A 24,362-nucleotide genomic window follows, 5' to 3' on the forward strand; every position below is an offset into this window, starting at 1 on the left:
AGACTGTATTGAATAGAGATCTAGACGTGACCTTCCTTTGAAGATTAACATTTCATTTAGTTATTTTGAAAAAGATTAAATTGCAAGCAGCTTTCATTTCTAGGTTTTGCAACAATGGGATCAGCGTTGAATTCAGAAAGCATATCAACCAAGGATATTATCGCAACCAAATAAATGGATTCTGTGGGCTCACAGACGATACTCAGATATAGCTGTCCGTCCCATGTTATAGGGTGTAGTTTTTGTGCTCTACTTCTTCCTTCTGTCTGTAGCGTGAGCAGACCAGGGACAGGAGCCATGAGTCCAGTGCTCTGCCCAGAGAAATAAAGCCTGTCCTCTGTTGGAGCCGCAGCAAGCTGCGTGTGTGGATGCCAGCGTTTTCATCAGGGCCCTTAACCTTGTTTATGCTGCGTTCATCCACAGTTTATTTAGTATTTGTCTTGAGCATCAGACTAACTCGCCAACTCTGGGGTGGTACTGTGTTCTGCCGCTGTGCCTTATAACATCATTCAGGATATGACTTTATAAGTGGATGGTTGTGTGTCTGTGTATGTTGGGAATGCTCAATCTTCAGGATATTGAGTTCGCTCCCAAGTCTGAATATTTACCCATCTATTTTACATCAATCATGCCTTTATGATCTAACTTGACCAGAACTAACTCTTCTTTGTCAGCTGCTGAACACCTCCTAGTTAAGGCTTTCAGTAGTTCACAGTCAGTCAGTCATTACATGATAAGATGCTGGAGGAGGTCTGGTATTCCTCAGATCCTATCAAGACATCTATCCTGGAGTGCTGCCTGTACAACATGGCCGACACTGTGCTCTGTTGGGTCTTCCTGGGCTGCAGCGCAGGGAGCAACATGCCTCCAGCCTGTAACACGATCCCCAACTCTCACAACCCACACAGATATTGGCGCGAGAGAGAGAACATTTTAACCCTGACGCCTTGACTGATAGCGCAGCATGGAGGCTTCACAGATAACGCTCCTCAGATCTCAGTGATTAATAAGGTCTAGAGAAATGCCAGGATGAAGCGCGAGGCCGTGGGAGAGAGAGGGACTGAGTGGTTTCTAGGGAATTTCATTTGAAAGGCCCTTTTCAAGGGCATGTTGACTATGAATGTAATGTAATGCAGAGCTACCTCTGTTTCCTTTCAGTTTTTATTTTTATGGTCTTCCCCCTTATTTTTCCAGTTCCCTCTCTCTGTCATCTCGGTCTGGTCATTGCTTGGTTGTCTTGGTTTCCATTCCTTGATCAAAGCGAGGCACTCAGAGTGGCACAGACTCTGTGTTGGTCTCCCATAACCCAGAAGACCCTGTTGCATTTGTCATGGTAGTAAATCCACCGAGTGACGGAACTAAAACCACTGATGGTCTGATGGACTGTACACTCAGAAAAAAGGGTTACTCGGCTTCCCCATAGGAGAACCCTTTTTGGTTCCAGGTAGATCCCTTTTGGGTTCCATGTAGAACCCTCTGTGGAAAGGGTTCTACATGGAACCCAAAAGAGTTCTACCTGGTACCAAAAGTGTTCTACCTGGAACCAAAAAAGGTTCTGCTATGGGGATGAAAGGTGGCGGAAAGGAGGAAAGGTCAGTGAAGCTCTCCCCCACCCCTCCTCATGTGTGTAGTCAGCCTGCTTCCTTGTCCAGACTGCACACCTCTCTGGGCGTCTCTACAGCCTCTCCTCACTCACACTTGACTTGTTCTCCTGCTAGACTTACTTCCGGGCTCTGCTGACAGCAGAAGTACTGTCAGCAGAGCCCGGAAGCCGCCTCAGCTCCCCCTCTCCCAAACAAAGCAGAAACACATGAAACAGGCCTTTGTGAGTGAACTGCAACATATACACACGTACAAAACAGAGAGGCCTTCCAGGAAAAGAGTAGAAGTAATCTTCTGCTTCTTCAGCTGATCCCAAACATGTGTCAAGGTTTATACTGTAATCTACTCTATGCCTAAGAAAAGAAAATGCACCTCGCTCTCCTTTCATTTTTGATTTATTTATTGTCCTGCCAGGATCCATGTTTGTACTTCTGGGAGGATGTTGTGACTGTGTCTCTTTGGCCGTGTGTGTGTGTGTGTGTGTGTGAGTGTTCATGTGCGTGCGTGTGTGTGTGTGTGTGCGTGCCCGTGTATTTATACTGTATACAATATGCCTCTCATCTACCTGCACTGTATGCACTATAAGCTGAGACTGTGTACTGCAATACAGTGTTGGGTAAGGACACTATATCCTTCCTCAACCTGGTAGAGAGCTGAGTTCAGCTCTATAGCTCAGTCCCTTGTGCCTCCAGCCTAGCACATCATTAACACTAATGTTGACAGCCTCTAGTCCACAACAGGCCTCTTGCCCTCCTCATAGAAGATGAATTGTTGCTGATTTCACAGGTATGTTCAACCTCGCCCCAAGCATAGTCAGTCCCAGACCCAGGTAGCAAGCAGGCAGCAGGCATGGTGTGAAGGTTAATACCCCCACCAGGGAAGCCCATTAGTAGGAATGTGCTCCAGTGGGTAGCAGAGCCCAGCTTCATCCATTACCCTGACACCTGATGGACACACATCAGCTCAATGCAGTGCTGTGGAGAGGTAGAGAGGGCTGTGAGTGGAGTGTGTTGGAGGCTGGACCGCATGTTGAGGTATGCACAGGGTTTGTTTTAGTGGTGTGGGTGTGAGGGAAGAACCATGGGTTAGGGTGGGTTAGGGAACCATGGGTTAGGGTTAAAACACATATTGCATGCCGGGAGGTTAAAAACTCAGCAGCACGCACAACAGGTTGCCCACTTGATTTATGAGTGAGGGCTGAGCACAGAACAACCTACTGAGGCGAGGAACGGGACCATGTTTGAAAATCACATCGGCTCCAATATTACGGCCACTCACTCACTGGAAACGCTCAGTGATGACTGTCACATTTTGATATTGCAGTCTTCATATTGAAGCTGCCCAAATATTATTTCATGAGTAATTTCTGGCACACGCCGCGATACACAGCCCGCTGTCCAGCTGAATTGGATTTCTGCTCCATCAGTGAGTGATGTGTGGAGTCCATACAGGTCCTTCGGTGAGTGGTGTGTGGAGTCCATACAGGTCCTTCGGTGAGTGGTGTGTGGAGTCCATACAGGTCCTTCGGTGAGTGGTGTGTGGAGTCCATAAAGGTCCATCGGTGAGTGGTGTGTGGAGTCCATACAGGTCCTTCGGTGAGTGGTGTGTGGAGTCCATAAAGGTCCATCGGTGAGTGGTGTGTGGAGTCCATAGAGGTCCATCGGTGAGTGGTGTGTGGAGTCCATAAAGGTCCATCGGTGAGTGGTGTGTGGAGTCCATAGAGGTCCATCGGTGAGTGGTGTGTGGAGTCAATAAAGGTCCATCAGTGAGTGGTGTGTGGAGTCCATAAAGGTCCATCAGTGAGTGGTGTGTGGAGTCCATAAAGGCCCATCAGTGAGTGGTGTGTGGAGTCCATAAAGGTCCATCAGTGAGTGGTGTGTGGAGTCCATAAAGGCCCATCAGTGAGTGGTGTGGAGTCCATAAAGGTCCATCAGTGAGTGGTGTGTGGAGTCCATACAGGTCCATCAGTGAGTGTTGTGTGGAGTCCATAAAGGTCCATCAGTGAGTGGTGTGTGGAGTCCATAAAGGTCCATCAGTGAGTGGTGTGTGGAGTCCATAAAGGTCCATCAGTGAGTGGTGTGTGGAGTCCATAAAGGTCCATCAGTGAGTGGTGTGTGGAGTCCATAAAGGTCCATCAGTGAGTGGTGTGTGGAGTCCATAAAGGCCCATCAGTGAGTGGTGTGGAGTCCATAAAGGTCCATCAGTGAGTGGTGTGTGGAGTCCATACAGGTCCATCAGTGAGTGTTGTGTGGAGTCCATAAAGGTCCATCAGTGAGTGGTGTGTGGAGTCCATAAAGGCCCATCAGTGAGTGGTGTGTGGAGTCCATAAAGGTCCATCAGTGAGTGGTGTGTGGAGTCCATAAAGGCCCATCAGTGAGTGGTGTGGAGTCCATAGAGGTCCATCGGTGAGTGGTGTGTGGAGTCCATAGAGGTCCATCGGTGAGTGGTGTGTGGAGTCCATAAAGGTCCATCGGTGAGTGGTGTGTGGAGTCCATAGAGGTCCATCGGTGAGTGGTGTGTGGAGTCCATAAAGGTCCATCAGTGAGTGGTGTGTGGAGTCCATAAAGGTCCATCAGTGAGTGGTGTGTGGAGTCCATAAAGGCCCATCAGTGAGTGGTGTGGAGTCCATAAAGGTCCATCAGTGAGTGGTGTGTGGAGTCCATACAGGTCCATCAGTGAGTGTTGTGTGGAGTCCATAAAGGTCCATCAGTGAGTGGTGTGTGGAGTCCATAAAGGTCCATCAGTGAGTGGTGTGTGGAGTCCATAAAGGTCCATCAGTGAGTGGTCTGTGGAGTCCATAAAGGTCCTTCACAAGGCCTGCTGTTCTAACTGTCACTGTTCTCTCGCTTATCATGATTCTAGAAGTGCAGCCATTTCAGTCCACCCAGGTCATATTATAAACCTCTGAGAATTGTGTTTGTGTTAAATCCATTGTGGGCAACTGGGCATGTCAGAACTGGTGTCAGCGGTTAGTTTTCAGTTCATCATGTATCTCCAGGGTCTAAATGAGGCATGGCTGGTTGACAGGCATGCGATTATAGATATATAGACAGTGGGGGCAGATAACACTGAGACACAGGCTGTGATTCAATACCCACTCACAGTGTACACAGACCATATCATAACACCACCATGTTTGAAAACATGATCCCTGCTCAATTAGTGGTTGAAGAACATTATCATTTAGTTGACGAGACATGTAACATTAATGGTAGATGGCTTATCTAAATGATAATAATGGCACACTTTGTTTACATCAAGGCCCTCCAAGTACCAAAGTCGTGTTAAAGCACCAAAACATAAATAAATTAGTAAGAGAAGTCGAAGGTTGAAGACACAGAGACAGTCATGCATTTTGTCAGAAGTATGCAAGTCTCTTTATGTTTGAAAATGTCACAATGTTCCATACAGACAGACATAAATTCAAGACGTCAGCATTTTTGGAGGAGATATTCTTTACAAATGTGGTTCTTATTTCCAGTTATTTTCAGTTATTTAATGTCCACACAGGGCTGTCCCTAGCCTTTTGGGGGCCCTAAGTGAGATTTAGTTGGGGGTTCTCTGCTCACCTCGCAGGCAAAATATTTTAGTGGGACCCCTCTTTTTTTAGTTTTTTAGTAAATTTCCTGCAATTCACGTTTTGCCATGGGTAGTAGAGAAAATGTTGCAGTTTTAAAGCTTTCTACAATTCTACACATTTTGCCATGGGACTGAGAGAAGTTTAGCAATTTTAGAAAAAATGTAATGCAGTTCTACTAATTTTGCCATGAGGCAGAGAGAAAAATGTTTCAGTTTTACAGCTAATTTCCTGCAATTCTACCCATTTTGTCAAGACGTATGCCCTGTTTATGATATCTGAGTGAAAGTGACTATCAAAATCAGTGTGGGCCCCTGAAGGTCAGGGCCCCTGGGCACATGCCCTGTGTGCCCGGTCAATATTTGGTCATGACTACTACAAGTTTAGATAGCTGGCAAGACTAATTTAACAATCTAAACATGTTTATCTGACATGGCTAATTGAGTGACTGTCAGTGTCTGACATAAGAATAGAAAAACTGCTGATGCACAACCAAATTTCGAAATTGCACCTTGTGTATTCTACTATTCTAACTCTCAACAGTAAAATGAGACCCCGACTGAGTTCCTAAACTGACGCTTATGCCTGGAGCCTGTGTCCACACCACAGGTCCACATTTTGTTTAGAAGACTCTGGATTCTAAGTCTATATGAATCGCAGTCTGTAATGTGAGATTTAATCCCCTTTAAGCCCTGACAGAGAATTCTCTGTTTGGTTGAAACATTTCAGAGCCCAACCACCAGTTACCATCCAGAGAGAGGGGGAAAAGATGGAGAGAAAAAAATGCCAACAATCCCAGAGTTCCTGTTTGTCTTGGCTTGCTCTATTGCTATGTGTCTGTCTGAAAGAAAGAGAGGATGGTGTTTGAGGAAGGAGAACTGGATCTGGTGTCAGGCAAACTGTGTGTGAAGTTGAACTTAGGTTGTGGAGCACAATAGGACTGCTTCTGTCTTTGACTGTCTGACGGCATTGAGCTTTTTGAGGAAGGACAAGTAGATATGAAAGTATCTGACTTCGATATGAAAGCTTTGAAATAGCTGTTTTATATAAATATATACATAACATGTAAAGTGTTGATCCCATCTTTCATGAGCTGAAATGAAAATCCCAGAAATGTTTCATACGCACAAAAAGCTTATTTCTCTAAAATGTTGTGCACAAATGTGTTTACATCCCTGTTACTGAGCATTTCTCCTTTGCCAAGATAATCCATCCACCTGACAGGTGTGGCAAATCAAGAAGCTGATTAAACAGCATGATCATTGCACAGGTGCACCTTGTGCTGGGGACAATAAAAGGCCACTTTAAAATGTGCAGTTATGTCACACAACACAATGCCACAGATGTCTCAAGTTTTGAGGGAGCGTGCAATTGGCATGCTGACTGCAGGAATGTCCACCAGGGCTGTTACCAGAGAATTTAATGTTAATTTCTCTACCATAAGTCACCTCCAATGTCTTTTTAGAGTCATGTAAAATCCATAGATTAGGTTCTAATGAATTTATTTCAATTGACTGATTTCCTTATATGAACTGTAACTCCATAAAATCTTTAAAATTTTTGCTTGTTGCGTTCATATTTTTGTTCAGTATACATTCGGAAAGTATTCACACCTCTTCACTTTTTCCACATTTTGTTACGTTTCAGCCTAATTCTAAAATTGATTAAATAGTTTTTCCCCTCATGAATTGACTTACAATACCCCATAATGACGAAGCAAAAACTGTTTTTTTTTAATTTTTGCTATTGTATAACCCCCCCCCCCCCCCCCCCCCCCTGAAATATCACATTAACATAAGTATTCACACCCTTTACTCAGTACATTGTTGAAGCACCTTTGGCAGCGATTACAGTCTCGAGTCTTCTTGGGTATGACGCTACAAGCTTGGCACACCTGTACTTAGGAAGTTTCTCCCATTCTTCTCTGCAGATCCTCTCAAACTCTGTCAGGTTGGATGGGGAGCGTCGCTGCACAGCTATTTTCAGGTCTCTCTGGAGATGTTCGATCGGGTTCAAGTCCGGGCTCTGGCTGACCCACTCAAGGACATTTAGAGACTTGTCCCGAAGCCACTTCTGTTTTGTCTTGGCTCTGTGCTTAGAGTCGTTGTCCTGTTGGAAGGTGAACCTTCACCCCAGTCTGAGGTCTTGAGCGCTCTTGAGCAGGTTTTTATCAAGGATCTCTCTGTACTTTGCTCCGTTCATCTTTCCCTCGATCCTGACTAGTCTCCCAGTCCCTGACGCTGAAAAACATCCCCTCAGCATCATGCTGTGGGATTTACTCCAGATGTGACTCTTGGTATTCAGGCCAAAAAGTTAAATCTTGTTTTCATCAGACCAGAGAATCTTGTTTCTCATGGTCTGAGAGTCCTTTAGGTTCCTTATATGCAAACTCCAAGCGGGCTGTCATGTGCCTTTTACTGAGGAGTGGCTTCCGTCTGGCCACTCTACCATAAAGGCCTGATTGGTGGAGTGCTGCAGAGATTGGTTGTCCTTCTGCAAGGTTCTCCGATCACCACAGAGGAACTCTGGATCTCTGTCAGAGTGACCACCAGGTTCTTGGTCACCTCCCTGACCAAGGCCCTTCTCCCCCGATTGCTCAGTTTGGCCGGGTGGCTAGCTCTAGGAAGAGTCTTGGTGGTTCCAAACTTCTTCCATTGAAGAATGATGGAGGCAACCGTGTTCTTGGGGACCTTCAAAGCTGCTGGATGTGTTTGGTACCCTTCCCCAGATCTGTGCCTCGACAAAATCCTGTCTTGGAGCTCTACAGACAATTCCTTCAACCTCATTGCTTGGTTTTTGCTCTGACATGCACTGTCAATTGTATGACCTTATATAGACAGGTGTGTGCCTTTCCAAATCATGTCCAATGAATTGAATTTACCACAGGTGGACTCCAATACATTTGTATAAACATCTCAAGGATGATCAATGGAAACAGGATGCACCTGAGCTCAATTTCGAGTCTCATAGCAAAGGGTCTGAATAATCAAATCAAATCCAAGTTTATTTGTCACGTGCGCCGAGTACAACAGGTGGAGGAGACCTTACAGTGAAATGCTTACTTACAGACTCTAACCAATAGTGCAAAAAAGGTGTTAGGTGAACAATAGATAAGTAAAAAAATCAAACAACAGTAAAAAGGCAGGCTATATACAGTAGCGAGGCTATAAAAGTAGCGAGGCTACATACAGATACAGACACCGGTTAGTCAGGCTGATTGAGGTAGTATGTACATGTAGATATGGTTAAAGTGACTATGCATATATGATGAACAGAGAGTAGCAGCAGCGACAGAGAGTAGCAGCAGCGATGTAAATAAGGTATTTCTGTTTTTTATTTGTAATAAATTAGCAAACATTTCTGAAAAAACTGTTTTCCCTGTATGGGGTATTATGTTGAAATTGATGAGAGAAAAAAAAGATTTAATCAATTTTAGAATAAGGCTGTAATGTAACAGAATGTGGAAAAAGTGAAGGGGTCTGAATACTTTCCCAATGCACTGTATATATGAACAAATTACACAACATTTGATATCAGTATTTTAGCCATGTCTCTCCATCAGATCTTGGCTCTATAGATGAAAAATCATATGAGCATGGTACATAAACATTACATAAATGTCTCTAATTTGTAGAATTATAGTAATCACAGAGGTCATCCTTGTGATGAAAGTGATGCATGGAGTTTTGAATTACAGTCCACTAAGTCATTATTATGCTTAAAAAAAAAACACTGTCCTTCACCACTGAGATATTTTATCCAACAGACAGACAAGGATATCTGTTTATAGTGTGGGATGGTTCCATGGATCTGACAGAGTGTTTATAGTGTGGGATGGTTCCATGGATCTGACAGAGTGTTTATAGTGTGGGATGGTTCCATGGATCTGACAGAGTGTTTATAGTGTGGGATGGTTCCATGGATCTGACAGAGTGTTTATAGTGTGGGATGGTTCCATGGATCTGACAGAGTGTTTATAGTGTGGGATGGTTCCATGGATCTGACAGAGTGTTTATAGTGTGGGATGGTTCCATGGATCTGACAGAGTGTTTATAGTGTGGGATGGTTCCATGGGTCTGACAGAGTGTTTATAGTGTGGGATGGTTCCATGGGTCTGACAGAGTGTTTATAGTGTGGGATGGTTCCATGGATCTGACAGAGTGTTTATAGTGTGGGATGGTTCCATGGGTCTGACAGAGTGTTTATAGTGTGGGATGGTTCCATGGATCTGACAGAGTGTTTATAGTGTGGGATGGTTCCATGGATCTGCCAGAGTGTTTATAGTGTGGGATGGTTCCATGGATCTGACAGAGTGTTTATAGTGTGGGATGGTTCCATGGATCTGACAGAGTGTTTATAGTGTGGGATGGTTCCATGGATCTGACAGAGTGTTTATAGTGTGGGATGGTTCCATGGGTCTGACAGAGTGTTTATAGTGTGGGATGGTTCCATGGATCTGACAGAGTGTTTATAGTGTGGGATGGTTCCATGGGTCTGACAGAGTGTTTATAGTGTGGGATGGTTCCATGGATCTGACAGAGTGTTTATAGTGTGGGATGGTTCCATGGATCTGACAGAGTGTTTATAGTGTGGGATGGTTCCATGGATCTGACAGAGTGTTTATAGTGTGGGATGGTTCCATGGATCTGACAGAGTGTTTATAGTGTGGGATGGTTCCATGGGTCTGACAGAGTGTTTATAGTGTGGGATGGTTCCATGGATCTGACAGAGTGTTTATAGTGTGGGATGGTTCCATGGATCTGACAGAGTGTTTATAGTGTGGGATGGTTCCATGGATCTGACAGAGTGTTTATAGTGTGGGATGGTTCCATGGATCTGACAGAGTGTTTATAGTGTGGGATGGTTCCATGGATCTGACAGAGTGTTTATAGTGTGGGATGGTTCCATGGATCTGCCAGAGTGTTTATAGTGTGGGATGGTTCCATGGATCTGACAGAGTGTTTATAGTGTGGGATGGTTCCATGGATCTGACAGAGTGTTTATAGTGTGGGATGGTTCCATGGATCTGACAGAGTGTTTATAGTGTGGGATGGTTCCATGGATCTGACAGAGTGTTTATAGTGTGGGATGGTTCCATGGATCTGACAGAGTGTTTATAGTGTGGGATGGTTCCATGGATCTGACAGAGTGTTTATAGTGTGGGATGGTTCCATGGATCTGACAGAGTGTTTATAGTGTGGGATGGTTCCATGGATCTGACAGAGTGTTTATAGTGTGGGATGGTTCCATGGATCTGACAGAGTGTTTATAGTGTGGGATGGTTCCATGGGTCTGACAGAGTGTTTATAGTGTGGGATGGTTCCATGGATCTGACAGAGTGTTTATAGTGTGGGATGGTTCCATGGGTCTGACAGAGTGTTTATAGTGTGGGATGGTTCCATGGATCTGACAGAGTGTTTATAGTGTGGGATGGTTCCATGGGTCTGACAGAGTGTTTATAGTGTGGGATGGTTCCATGGATCTGACAGAGTGTTTATAGTGTGGGATGGTTCCATGGATCTGACAGAGTGTTTATAGTGTGGGATGGTTCCATGGATCTGACAGAGTGTTTATAGTGTGGGATGGTTCCATGGGTCTGACAGAGTGTTTATAGTGTGGGATGGTTCCATGGATCTGACAGAGTGTTTATAGTGTGGGATGGTTCCATGGATCTGACAGAGTGTTTATAGTGTGGGATGGTTCCATGGATCTGACAGAGTGTTTATAGTGTGGGATGGTTCCATGGATCTGACAGAGTGTTTATAGTGTGGGATGGTTCCATGGATCTGACAGAGTGTTTATAGTGTGGGATGGTTCCATGGGTCTGACAGAGTGTTTATAGTGTGGGATGGTTCCATGGATCTGACAGAGTGTTTATAGTGTGGGATGGTTCCATGGATCTGACAGAGTGTTTATAGTGTGGGATGGTTCCATGGATCTGACAGAGTGTTTATAGTGTGGGATGGTTCCATGGATCTGACAGAGTGTTTATAGTGTGGGATGGTTCCATGGATCTGACAGAGTGTTTATAGTGTGGGATGGTTCCATGGATCTGACAGAGTGTTTATAGTGTGGGATGGTTCCATGGATCTGACAGAGTGTTTATAGTGTGGGATGGTTCCATGGGTCTGACAGAGTGTTTATAGTGTGGGATGGTTCCATGGATCTGACAGAGTGTTTATAGTGTGGGATGGTTCCATGGATCTGACAGAGTGTTTATAGTGTGGGATGGTTCCATGGGTCTGACAGAGTGTTTATAGTGTGGGATGGTTCCATGGATCTGACAGAGTGTTTATAGTGTGGGATGGTTCCATGGATCTGACAGAGTGTTTATAGTGTGGGATGGTTCCATGGATCTGACAGAGTGTTTATAGTGTGGGATGGTTCCATGGATCTGACAGAGTGTTTATAGTGTGGGATGGTTCCATGGATCTGACAGAGTGTTTATAGTGTGGGATGGTTCCATGGATCTGACAGAGTGTTTATAGTGTGGGATGGTTCCATGGATCTGACAGAGTGTTTATAGTGTGGGATGGTTCCATGGATCTGACAGAGTGTTTATAGTGTGGGATGGTTCCATGGGTCTGACAGAGTGTTTATAGTGTGGGATGGTTCCATGGATCTGACAGAGTGTTTATAGTGTGGGATGGTTCCATGGGTCTGACAGAGTGTTTATAGTGTGGGATGGTTCCATGGATCTGACAGAGTGTTTATAGTGTGGGATGGTTCCATGGGTCTGACAGAGTGTTTATAGTGTGGGATGGTTCCATGGATCTGACAGAGTGTTTATAGTGTGGGATGGTTCCATGGATCTGACAGAGTGTTTATAGTGTGGGATGGTTCCATGGATCTGACAGAGTGTTTATAGTGTGGGATGGTTCCATGGGTCTGACAGAGAGTTTATAGTGTGGGATGGTTCCATGGATCTGACAAAGTGTTTATAGTGTGGGATGGTTCCATGGATCTGACAGAGTGTTTATAGTGTGGGATGGTTCCATGGATCTGACAGAGTGTTTATAGTGTGGGATGGTTCCATGGATCTGACAGAGTGTTTATAGTGTGGGATGGTTCCATGGATCTGACAGAGTGTTTATAGTGTGGGATGGTTCCATGGGTCTGACAGAGTGTTTATAGTGTGGGATGGTTCCATGGATCTGACAGAGTGTTTATAGTGTGGGATGGTTCCATGGATCTGACAGAGTGTTTATAGTGTGGGATGGTTCCATGGATCTGACAGAGTGTTTATAGTGTGGGATGGTTCCATGGATCTGACAGAGTGTTTATAGTGTGGGATGGTTCCATGGATCTGACAGAGTGTTTATAGTGTGGGATGGTTCCATGGATCTGACAGAGTGTTTATAGTGTGGGATGGTTCCATGGATCTGACAGAGTGTTTATAGTGTGGGATGGTTCCATGGGTCTGACAGAGTGTTTATAGTGTGGGATGGTTCCATGGATCTGACAGAGTGTTTATAGTGTGGGATGGTTCCATGGATCTGACAGAGTGTTTATAGTGTGGGATGGTTCCATGGGTCTGACAGAGTGTTTATAGTGTGGGATGGTTCCATGGATCTGACAGAGTGTTTATAGTGTGGGATGGTTCCATGGATCTGACAGAGTGTTTATAGTGTGGGATGGTTCCATGGATCTGACAGAGTGTTTATAGTGTGGGATGGTTCCATGGATCTGACAGAGTGTTTATAGTGTGGGATGGTTCCATGGATCTGACAGAGTGTTTATAGTGTGGGATGGTTCCATGGATCTGACAGAGTGTTTATAGTGTGGGATGGTTCCATGGATCTGACAGAGTGTTTATAGTGTGGGATGGTTCCATGGATCTGACAGAGTGTTTATAGTGTGGGATGGTTCCATGGATCTGACAGAGTGTTTATAGTGTGGGATGGTTCCATGGATCTGACAGAGTGTTTATAGTGTGGGATGGTTCCATGGGTCTGACAGAGTGTTTATAGTGTGGGATGGTTCCATGGATCTGACAGAGTGTTTATAGTGTGGGATGGTTCCATGGATCTGACAGAGTGTTTATAGTGTGGGATGGTTCCATGGATCTGACAGAGTGTTTATAGTGTGGGATGGTTCCATGGATCTGACAGAGTGTTTATAGTGTGGGATGGTTCCATGGATCTGACAGAGTGTTTATAGTGTGGGATGGTTCCATGGATCTGCCAGAGTGTTTATAGTGTAGGATGGTTCCATGGATCTGCCAGAGTGTTTATAGTGTGGGATGGTTCCATGGATCTGACAGAGTGTTTATAGTGTGGGATGGTTCCATGGATCTGACAGAGTGTTTATAGTGTGGGATGGTTCCATGGATCTGACAGAGTGTTTATAGTGTGGGATGGTTCCATGGATCTGACAGAGTGTTTATAGTGTGGGATGGTTCCATGGATCTGACAGAGTGTTTATAGTGTGGGATGGTTCCATGGATCTGCCAGAGTGTTTATAGTGTGGGATGGTTCCATGGATCTGCCAGAGTGTTTATAGTGTGGGATGGTTCCATGGATCTGACAGAGTGTTTATAGTGTGGGATGGTTCCATGGATCTGACAGAGTGTTTATAGTGTGGGATGGTTCCATGGATCTGACAGAGTGTTTATAGTGTGGGATGGTTCCATGGGTCTGACAGAGTGTTTATAGTGTGGGATGGTTCCATGGATCTGACAGAGTGTTTATAGTGTGGGATGGTTCCATGGGTCTGACAGAGTGTTTATAGTGTGGGATGGTTCCATGGATCTGACAGAGTGTTTATAGTGTGGGATGGTTCCATGGATCTGACAGAGTGTTTATAGTGTGGGATGGTTCCATGGGTCTGACAGAGTGTTTATAGTGTGGGATGGTTCCATGGATCTGACAGAGTGTTTATAGTGTGGGATGGTTCCATGGATCTGACAGAGTGTTTATAGTGTGGGATGGTTCCATGGATCTGACAGAGTGTTTATAGTGTGGGATGGTTCCATGGATCTGACAGAGTGTTTATAGTGTGGGATGGTTCCATGGATCTGACAGAGTGTTTATAGTGTGGGATGGTTCCATGGGTCTGACAGAGTGTTTATAGTGTGGGATGGTTCCATGGATCTGACAGAGTGTTTATAGTGTGGGATGGTTCCATGGATCTGACAGAGTGTTTATAGTGTGGGATGGTTCCATGGGTCTGACAGAGTGTTTATAGTGTGGGATGGTTCCATGGATCTGACAGAGTGTTTATAGTGTGGGATGGTTCCATGGATCTGACAGAGTGTTTATAGTGTGGGATGGTTCCATGGATCTGACAGAGTGTTTATAGTGTGGGATGGTTCCATGGATCTGACAGAGTGTTTATAGTGTGGGATGGTTCCATGGATCTGACAGAGTGTTTATAGTGTGGGATGGTTCCATGGATCTGACAGAGTGTTTATAGTGTGGGATGGTTCCATGGATCTGACAGAGTGTTTATAGTGTGGGATGGTTCCATGGATCTGACAGAGTGTTTATAGTGTGGGATGGTTCCATGGATCTGACAGAGTGTTTATAGTGTGGGATGGTTCCATGGATCTGCCAGAGTGTTTATAGTGTGGGATGGTTCCATGGATCTGCCAGAGTGTTTATAGTGTGGGATGGTTCCATGGATCTGCCAGAGTGTTTATAGTGTGGGATGGTTCCATGGATCTGCCAGAGTGTTTATAGTGTGGGATGGTTCCATGGATCTGCCAGAGTGTTTATAGTGTGGGATGGTTCCATGGATCTGCCAGAGTGTTTATAGTGTGGGATGGTTCCATGGATCTGCCAGAGTGTTTATAGTGTGGGATGGTTCCATGGATCTGACAGAGTGTTTATAGTGTGGGATGGTTCCATGGATCTGACAGAGTGTTTATAGTGTGGGATGGTTCCATGGGTCTGACAGAGTGTTTATAGTGTGGGATGGTTCCATGGATCTGACAGAGTGTTTATAGTGTGGGATGGTTCCATGGATCTGACAGAGTGTTTATAGTGTGGGATGGTTCCATGGGTCTGACAGAGTGTTTATAGTGTGGGATGGTTCCATGGATCTGACAGAGTGTTTATAGTGTGGGATGGTTCCATGGATCTGCCAGAGTGTTTATAGTGTGGGATGGTTCCATGGATCTGCCAGAGTGTTTATAGTGTGGGATGGTTCCATGGGTCTGACAGAGTGTTTATAGTGTGGGATGGTTCCATGGATCTGACAGAGTGTTTATAGTGTGGGATGGTTCCATGGATCTGACAGAGTGTTTATAGTGTGGGATGGTTCCATGGATCTGACAGAGTGTTTATAGTGTGGGATGGTTCCATGGATCTGACAGAGTGTTTATAGTGTGGGATGGTTCCATGGATCTGACAGAGTGTTTATAGTGTGGGATGGTTCCATGGATCTGCCAGAGTGTTTATAGTGTGGGATGGTTCCATGGATCTGCCAGAGTGTTTATAGTGTGGGATGGTTCCATGGATCTGCCAGAGTGTTTATAGTGTGGGATGGTTCCATGGATCTGACAGAGTGTTTATAGTGTGGGATGGTTCCATGGATCTGACAGAGTGTTTATAGTGTGGGATGGTTCCATGGATCTGACAGAGTGTTTATAGTGTGGGATGGTTCCATGGATCTGACAGAGTGTTTATAGTGTGGGATGGTTCCATGGATCTGACAGTGTTTATAGTGTGGGATGGTTCCATGGATCTGACAGAGTGTTTATAGTGTGGGATGGTTCCATGGATCTGACAGAGTGTTTATAGTGTGGGATGGTTCCATGGGTCTGACAGAGTGTTTATAGTGTGGGATGGTTCCATGGATCTGACAGAGTGTTTATAGTGTGGGATGGTTCCATGGATCTGACAGAGTGTTTATAGTGTGGGATGGTTCCATGGGTCTGACAGAGTGTTTATAGTGTGGGATGGTTCCATGGATCTGACAGAGTGTTTATAGTGTGGGATGGTTCCATGGATCTGACAGAGTGTTTATAGTGTGGGATGGTTCCATGGATCTGCCAGAGTGTTTATAGTGTGGGATGGTTCCATGGGTCTGACAGAGTGTTTATAGTGTGGGATGGTTCCATGGATCTGACAGAGTGTTTATAGTGTGGGATGGTTCCATGGATCTGACAGAGTGTTTATAGTGTGGGATGGTTCCATGGATCTGCCAGAGTGTTTATAGTGTGGGATGGTTCCATGGATCTGACAGAGTGTTTATAGTGTGGGATGGTTCCATGGGTCTGACAGAGTGTTTATAGTGTGGGATGGTTCCATGGATCTGACAGAGTGTCACAGTAAGACATAGAAGGAGGATTAGTGATTAATAAAATCCTTTGGTATGGAATACTAGCTGATATGTCCTTCAGCACATTACTGTAAACCTGGATTGTCTCGTTAAAATTGAATGGATGTTATGTCAAATACAGGCTGAGGTGCTGGAAATGGAATTAGTGTGGCTGGAAATGGAATTATTGTGTGTGTGTGTGTGTGTGTGTGTGTGTGTGTGTGTGTGTGTGTGTGTGTGTGTGTGTAGCCCAGTGTTTTCTAAGGCAGGCCTGCTAAAATGCATGGTAAAGGAAGGCTGGCCCTGTGGTCTCCTCCTGCAGTGTCTGTGATTTATCACCCAGTGCCTCGTTGAGCCTCCCCAAACCCAGGAGGCCATTCAACTCTCCATCAGCAGGGCCGTTATGTGGTTAACCATCCCTCTTTAAAACAAATCTCATAATGATCTGGTCTCAACCCACTCCAGAGGCTATACCCTGCCTCTGCAAATGGCCCAGGCCTAGCCCCATCCACATCTAGACTTCAGCCACAGCTCCAGACCTTGTCCCAGCCATGATTCAAAACATACACAAATATAGTTGAACATAGTCAGCAATTCACATATTCTCATACAGTCCTCACACCCACTCATATAAATGGTATAATGAACCATTTATCTTCTTGACACTGGAAGCCGACAAACAGAAGAATTTAGTGTGTGCTCTGGTCAGTCCCTTTTGTGGGCCACACAGATGACTAGGCAGCTCTCTCTCGCTCTCTCGGTCTCTCTCTTTTTTAAAATCTTTCTCTCTCTCGCTCTCTATCTAGTTTCTCTCACGTCTTTTGTTCTCTCACCCTCTCTCTCTCTCTCTATCTTTTTCTCTCTCAGGCTGATAGGGGGAATCTTGGTGAGGGGAAACACGATGGCTAGCTGAGACTTTTGGGAGAAAGATGAGACCGAGGCGCTGAGATGGGGAATGGAGGAATGAGTTTGGAGGCTGTTATGAGAACCTCCCTCAATGTTTCCCAAGCGAGCGCTCCACTGATTCCATTAACCCATTTAACCCCTATAACACTAGACACCGAGGTCACACATAGAGGAATGTAAAGGACACACAGCAGGTCAAAAATGCACACAATGATATGTACAACACGTTCATGAAATTGATTACAACACATGAATAACACATTACTAAAGTTTAAATTGTAGTTACATGTGTGTACATGTGTTAGTGTGTGTATGCGTCCGTGCACGTGTGCGTCAATGTGTGTTATAAAGTGAGAGAAGAGAGCAGATCGAGGAGGCTCAGCCAAGGACAACAGGAAGTGCCTGAGGACAGAGGAGCCAGTCATTAATCAGGTGTGATACCTGCAACCTCCACCAGCCCAGCAGCACTGAGCCAAACCAAACACAGCCAGCCCACAGCCCAGAGGGACCAGGATTGGCCAGGCCCCAGCGTGAATACACTGGCCTAATTAACTTCCCTGCTGCTAAGTCACCCTCCGTGTTACTGTGGAAGTAATTATAGGGGTGTTGAAATTGTCACTTTTCCTGTTCACTTAAAAAACACATCTATTCACAACTCCAGGAACACTGACCCCTCAAAAATAGACATGGAGTCTGACATACATACCAAGGACTACCTTGTAAACCAATATCCTCATTACTTACCCTTGCTTCAGTCAAATTAAATGTATTTCTCAGTGTAAGATAATGCAAGTTAATGTTTTAACATTTAGGGACTTTGAAACAGACATGGACCATTGAGTCTTGTTAAAATGGTCTCCGTTTGTTGAAGTGAATAACTTCACAGGTTTTTTCTCTGTTTGGTGAGTTATAATAACAGATTACTCTGCATCACCAGTGCCTGGGTTCAAGCTGAGCACTGAAGCTGTGCTAATTTGGTTATTTATGAAAGTCGGTTATGCTGACCAGGGAAGCCATGGATACCGGCCTATTTGTGCTTAAAATGTACACCAGGGCCATTATTGTGGTTGGCAACATATTTCATTTTTTCTGCTCCCCAATTAATCATGACTGTGTCTGACAGCAGGCTACTAATTCCATACCCATAATGCTCACTCAGACACACACAGAGGTAAATCAACTGTGGAGAAGAAGCGTTAGTACTGTAGTCTGAGGACTCATCACCAGTTATTGTGAGCCTATCTTTCCGCCATTTTGTCTGTTTGAAATTGTACTAAACTATACAGAATTGTTTAAAGAAGGTCATACAAAGGATCATTTTGCTGTTTGATTTAGAATTTTAAGACCCCTTGAAGCATCAAATGTTTTATTTAATTAAACATTTTATTTGGCCTTACTGCTATTAGCCCATTCAAACTTATTGGATAACAGATTCACTACATTGAACAGCAGTTGTTTTTTCTGAAGTGTCGGTCCTATATCTGAGAGATATAAGAAAGATCAGGAAACATTTGTACTTTTTTTACATGTATTTAACCACTTATTTTTGGTACTTAATAGTCTCCATATATACTTCTATTCATTTTTTCAACTGGTACCTGGAGACTTTCAGATGAGTCTTGTGAGGCCTGTGGGCGTCCTACAGCAAACTGTTGGGAGGCTACAGACAGAAGTTGGCAGATCGGCTGTACTGACTTCAGACGAGTCCCAAGACGCTTGTGGGGGAGAACACCATCGTATTCGTGAGAGTGTCATCTTTCCATAGAGAGGTCATAATAGTTTTTTAGGCCAAACCGTTTGGTTGCTACAGATGATTTTGTGAGAAGAGTCACCTTTCACCTCAGATGTGAAAGTGCGACATGAGCGGATGCGGTCGATTGAGATTAATCCAATGCAAAAAACGGATATCTCTAGTTTAAACTGACAGATTGTTATGGGGTTTTTTTTATTAAGCTAATTGGATTAGTACGGGGGCGCGGACACAGACCTTAGGGGGTTTAATAAACATAACTAAGCTGTCATCTACATGTGTGAATAGATACATGGCCATTGTAGGGGTCTGCTGGCTGTCGAGCTGATTAAATGAAGTGTATTAGGCAGTTATTGGCTGAAATGTTCATTGAGGGTACATGTCAACTCAAGGATTACAAGGTAGAGGGCCACCCTCCCCTGGTTGTGATCCATAGTGGGACTGTGCCTGTCTGGGTATCCCCCTACCCCCAGTGGGGTGACACAGGGGCCACAGGCAGTTTGAGGTGAGGGTAGGGTTTCAGTGTCACACTGGGGTAACTCTCCCTATTGCCCTCGTCCTCATACCCTGGCCTTCTCCCCCCAGCCCCCAGCCCAGCTCAGTATCCATGCCCCAGTGCACTCCACGGGTCTCTGTTACCTCGTTACACAGCAGTAAATGTCACCTGAGTTACAAACCCCCCAGCATCCCCAGACAGCCCTTTATTCACCGCCTTTTAGAAGAGCCACCGCTCACATTTCATGTTCGCTTGGTTTATTATGGCCCAAGAACCTTTTCCTGTCCACTTTCTCTCTGTTGGATCACGCCCCTTCAAGTATGAAATGTTCTTGTGTATTCTTGGCCTGTTTCGTCTAGATCTTAATTAATTTCTGTTTTAATGTTGTTTGAGACTTTCTTCATTGCTGTCTGGTCAAAAAGTCCTGACACCACAGCCAAATCAAATCAAATCAAATGTTATTGGTCACATAAACATGGTTAGCAGATGTTATTGTGAGTGTAGCAAAATGCTTATGCTTCTAGATCTGACAGTGTAGCAGTATCTAACAGGTAATATCTAACAATTCCACAACAAAACCTAATACACACAATCTAGTAAAGGAATGGGATAAGAATATAAGTATAAAATATATGGATGAGCAGTGACAGAACGGCTAAGATGCAATAGATAGTAAAGAATAGATTGTGAAGGATACAGTATACATTATATACATATGAGATGAGTAATGTGAGATATGTAAACATTCTTAAAGTGGCATTACTAAAGTGACTAGTGTTCCATTTATTAAAGTGGTGTCACGTTCTGACCATAGTTCTTTTGTATTTTCTTTGTTTTAGTATGGTCAGGGCGTGAGTTGGGTGGGTTATCTATGTTTTGTGTTTCTATGTTGGGTTTGTCGTTTGGCCTGATATGGTTCTCAATCAGAGGCAGGTGTTAGTCATTGTCTCTGATTGGGAACCATATTTAGGTAGCCTGTTTTGTAGTGTGTTTTGTGGGTGATTGTTCCTGTTTGTGTGTCCCTGTGTTCACATTTTCGGGACTGTAGCGTCTTTGGTTGTTTTTTGTCAGTTTATTGTTTTTGTTCATTCTTGAAAGTATTCGAATAAATATGAATACTCACCACGCTGTGTATTGGTCCGACATTTCTTACTCCTCAGACGAGGAGGACGAAGACTACCGTTACAAGTGGCCAATGATATCAAGTCTGTAGGTAGGCAGCCACCTCTCTGTGCTAGTGGTGGCTGTTTAACAATCTGATGGCCTTGAGATAGCAGCTGTTTTTCAATCTCTCTGTCCCAGCTTTGATGTACCTGTATTGACCTCACCTTCTGGATGGAAGCGGGGCGAACAGGTAGTGGCTCGGGTGGTTATTGTCCTTGATGATCTTTTTTGCCTTCCTGTGACATTGAGTGTTGTAGGTGTCCTAGTTTGCCCCCGGTGATGCGTTGTGCAGACTGCACCACCCTCTGGAGAGCCTTGCGGTTGTAGGCGGTGCAGTTGCTGTACCAGGCGGTGATACAGCCTGACAGGATGCTCTCAATTGTGCACCTGTAAAAGTTAGTGAGGGTTTTCGGTGACAAGCCACATTTTTTCAGCTTCCTGAGGTTGAAGAGATGCTGTTGCGCCTTCTTCACCACACTGTCTGTGTGCGTGGACCATTTCAGTTTGTCGGTGATATGTACAGCGAGGAACTTAAAACTTTCCACCTTCTCCACTGCTGTCCTGTCGATGTGGATAGGGGGGTGCTCCCTTTGCTGTTTCCTGAAGTCCACAATCATCTATTTTGTTTTGCTGACATTGAGTGAGAGGTTATTTTCCTGACACTACACTCCGAGGGCCCTCACCTCCTCCCTGTAGGCTGTCTCGTCATTGTTGATAATCAAGCCTACCACTGTTGTATCGTCTGCAAACTTGATGATTGAGTTGGAGGCGTGCATGGCCACGCAGTCGTGGGTGAACAGGGAGTACAGGAGAGGGCTGAGAATGCACCCTTGTGGGGCCCCAGTGTTGAGGATCAGTGGAGTGGAGATGTTGTTTCCTACCTTCACCACCTGGGGGCGGCCCGTCAGGAAGTCTAAGAACCAGTTGCACAGGCCTGGGTCGAGACCCAGGGCCTCAAGCTTAATGATGAGTTTGGAGGGTACTACGGTGTTAAATGCTGAGCTGTAGTCAATGAACAGCATTCTTACATAGGTATTCCTCCTGTCCACATGGGATAGGGCAGTGTGCAGTGTGATGGTGATTGCATCGTCTGTGGACCTATCGGGGCGGTAAGCAAATTGAAGTGGGTCTAGGGTGACAGGTAGGGTGGAGGTGATATGATCCTTGACTAGTCTCTCAAAGCACTTCATGATGACAGAAGTGAGTGCTACGGGGCGATAGTCATTTAGTTCAGTTACCTTAGCTTTCTTGGGAACAAGAACAATGGTGGCCATCTTGAAGCATGTGGGGACAGCAGACCGGGATAGGGATTGATTGACTATGTCTGTAAACATACCAGCCAGCTGGTCTGTGCATGCTCTGAGGACGCGGCTAGGGATGCCGTCTGGACCAGCAGCCTTGCGAGGGTTAACACGTTTCAATGTTTCTCGGCGCTCGACGTCACCGGCCTTCTAGCCACCGCCGATCCACTTTTCATTTTCCATTTGTTTTGTCTTAGTCTTACACACCTGGTTTCACTCACCCAATTACCTGTTTATTATTTAACCCTCTGTTCCCCATGTTTGTTTGTGAGTGATTGTTCTTTGTAAATCGGTCTGTTATTGTGGGCTCATATATTTGCCTTGTATTTTTGTATTTTGAGTAAAGTACGTTGATTACTCGTTCCTGACTCTCTACACCAGCTACACACAGGACCCCATTACAAGTTCCTTGATGACCATCTTGGTATCTGCTTGCGGGGGGATATACACGACTGTGACGATAACCGAGGAGAGTTCTCTTGGGAGATAATACGGTCGGCATTTGATTGTGAGGAATTCTAGGTCAGGTGAACAATAGGACTTGAGTTCCTGTATGTTGTTACAATTACACCATGAGTCGTTAATCATGAAACATACACCCTCGCCCTTCTTCTTACCGGAGAGATGAAAATTCCGTTGGCTGTATGGACTCAGACAGCATGTCCCCAGCTAGCCATGTTTCCGTGAAACAGAGTATGTTACAATCCCAGATACAGAGGTGGGACCAAGTCATTGTTTTACAAGTCACAAGTAAGTCTCAAGACTTAGCACTCAAGTCCCAAATCAAGACCGTCAAGTGTCAAGTCAAGTCTCAAGTCCTAAACTTTGAGTTTCGAGTCCTAAACAAGTCATAATGTGCTCTTCACCAAATGTAATACCATTTCATATTTTTAACAAGAGTAATAGTTAGTATGTTACATTTACGCAAATCATGAATGCTTTTAAAAATATCTATATATTTATTACTTTCCAAATAAACTATATATTTCCATGGAAATACATGGGTAGCCATGAGAAAGACCCCCCCCCCCCCCCCAATAGTGATCGACTATTGAGGATTGCTATGGGGCGCAATCAGGCGATGTAGGCTTGTACACAATCGCCCGACCTTAACACACACACACACTCTCTGTGTGGTTACAGTAGGCTAACGTATGTCAATGGTTTTAGGAACAGCAGTAACATCAGGCAGGATTTAGGCTACCAACTGCCTAGCCAGTTCTTTGTGCAGCTTCAAATGTCGAACAAAGTTGGAAATTGTTGCGCCTCCATCTGTAATTTTCTTCCAGCATGTTTTGCAAGTTACAATCCGTTTTTTGTTGATACAGCGTCATCTTTATATCCGAAAATAATAATTTTGGGTATGATCTTTCCAAGGGCTCCATCTGAATTCACCCGACAACGTTCCTCTGCACTGCCACGCACAACTTTTTCTCAGCTGGCACAATTTGATTGGCTGCTGTCCGATTCAAACTGTAATCCGTTAAATGAAGAGTTGATGCGCTGCACACTTTCTTTAATACCATAATTTTTTATATTTGGGCTCAGGGAGGGTATCAAGTCAGGTCAAGTCAAAAGGCTCAAGTCCAAGTCAAGTCACGAGTCATTGGTGTCAAAGTCGAGTTGCAAGTCATCATATTTGTGACTCGAGTCTGACAATATCTCTTTGGAAAGCAACTCTTGCCCTGACTTTGTCGACCTTGTTAACTAGTGAATGGACATTAGCGAATAATATACTCGGAAGCGGTGGGTGGTGTGTGCGCATCCGAAGCCTCACTAGAAGACCGCTCCGTCACCCTCTCCTCCGGCGGCGTTGTTTTGGGTCGGCCTCTGGAATCAGTTCAAGTGCCCTGGGAGGTGCAGACAAAGGATCCGCTTTGGGAAAGTCGCATTCCTAGACGTAGTGCTGGTTGTGCTGGTAAGTTGACGTCTCTCTGATATCCAATAGTTCTTCCCGGTTAATTGTAATAACAGTTAAGGTTTTCTGGGCTAACAATGTAAGAAATAATACATTAAAAAAACGAAATACTGCAGTTTCCTAAGGACTAGAAGCTACCATCTCTATCAGCGCCATCTTGAATCACAGCCAGGATTAGTGTCAGCGTGTATGTCAGAGGTTTTTCATTGAAATCTAAATTTAAGCTGACCAATAAGTTTACAGCTATGAAAAGCTTTTATACAGGAAATGGTGTGTTAAGCAAGGCTTAGCACTCATGTGAGAGAGAGCTACAGTAGCAAACAGAGCAGAGGGCTTGGCCAGGCACAGTAGTATGTTGTGACAGCAGCCCACATTAATCCAGGGTT

General features: G+C 44.7%; 1 protein-coding gene across 1 annotated transcript in view; it reads right to left on the reverse strand.

The window, feature by feature from the left end:
• Positions 1-24,132, reverse strand: part of trabd2b (TraB domain containing 2B) — a 142,173-nt gene extending 118,041 nt beyond the window's left edge. The window contains exon 1 of the mRNA XM_039003123.1: positions 24,115-24,132. Within this exon, the coding sequence (XP_038859051.1) occupies positions 24,115-24,132 (18 nt within the window). The remainder of the gene's footprint in view (positions 1-24,114) is intronic.
• Between the last annotated feature and the right edge of the window lie 230 nt (positions 24,133-24,362).

This window comes from Salvelinus namaycush, chromosome 10, assembly GCF_016432855.1.
Source record: "Salvelinus namaycush isolate Seneca chromosome 10, SaNama_1.0, whole genome shotgun sequence".
NCBI classification, from domain to species: Eukaryota; Metazoa; Chordata; class Actinopteri; order Salmoniformes; family Salmonidae; genus Salvelinus; species Salvelinus namaycush.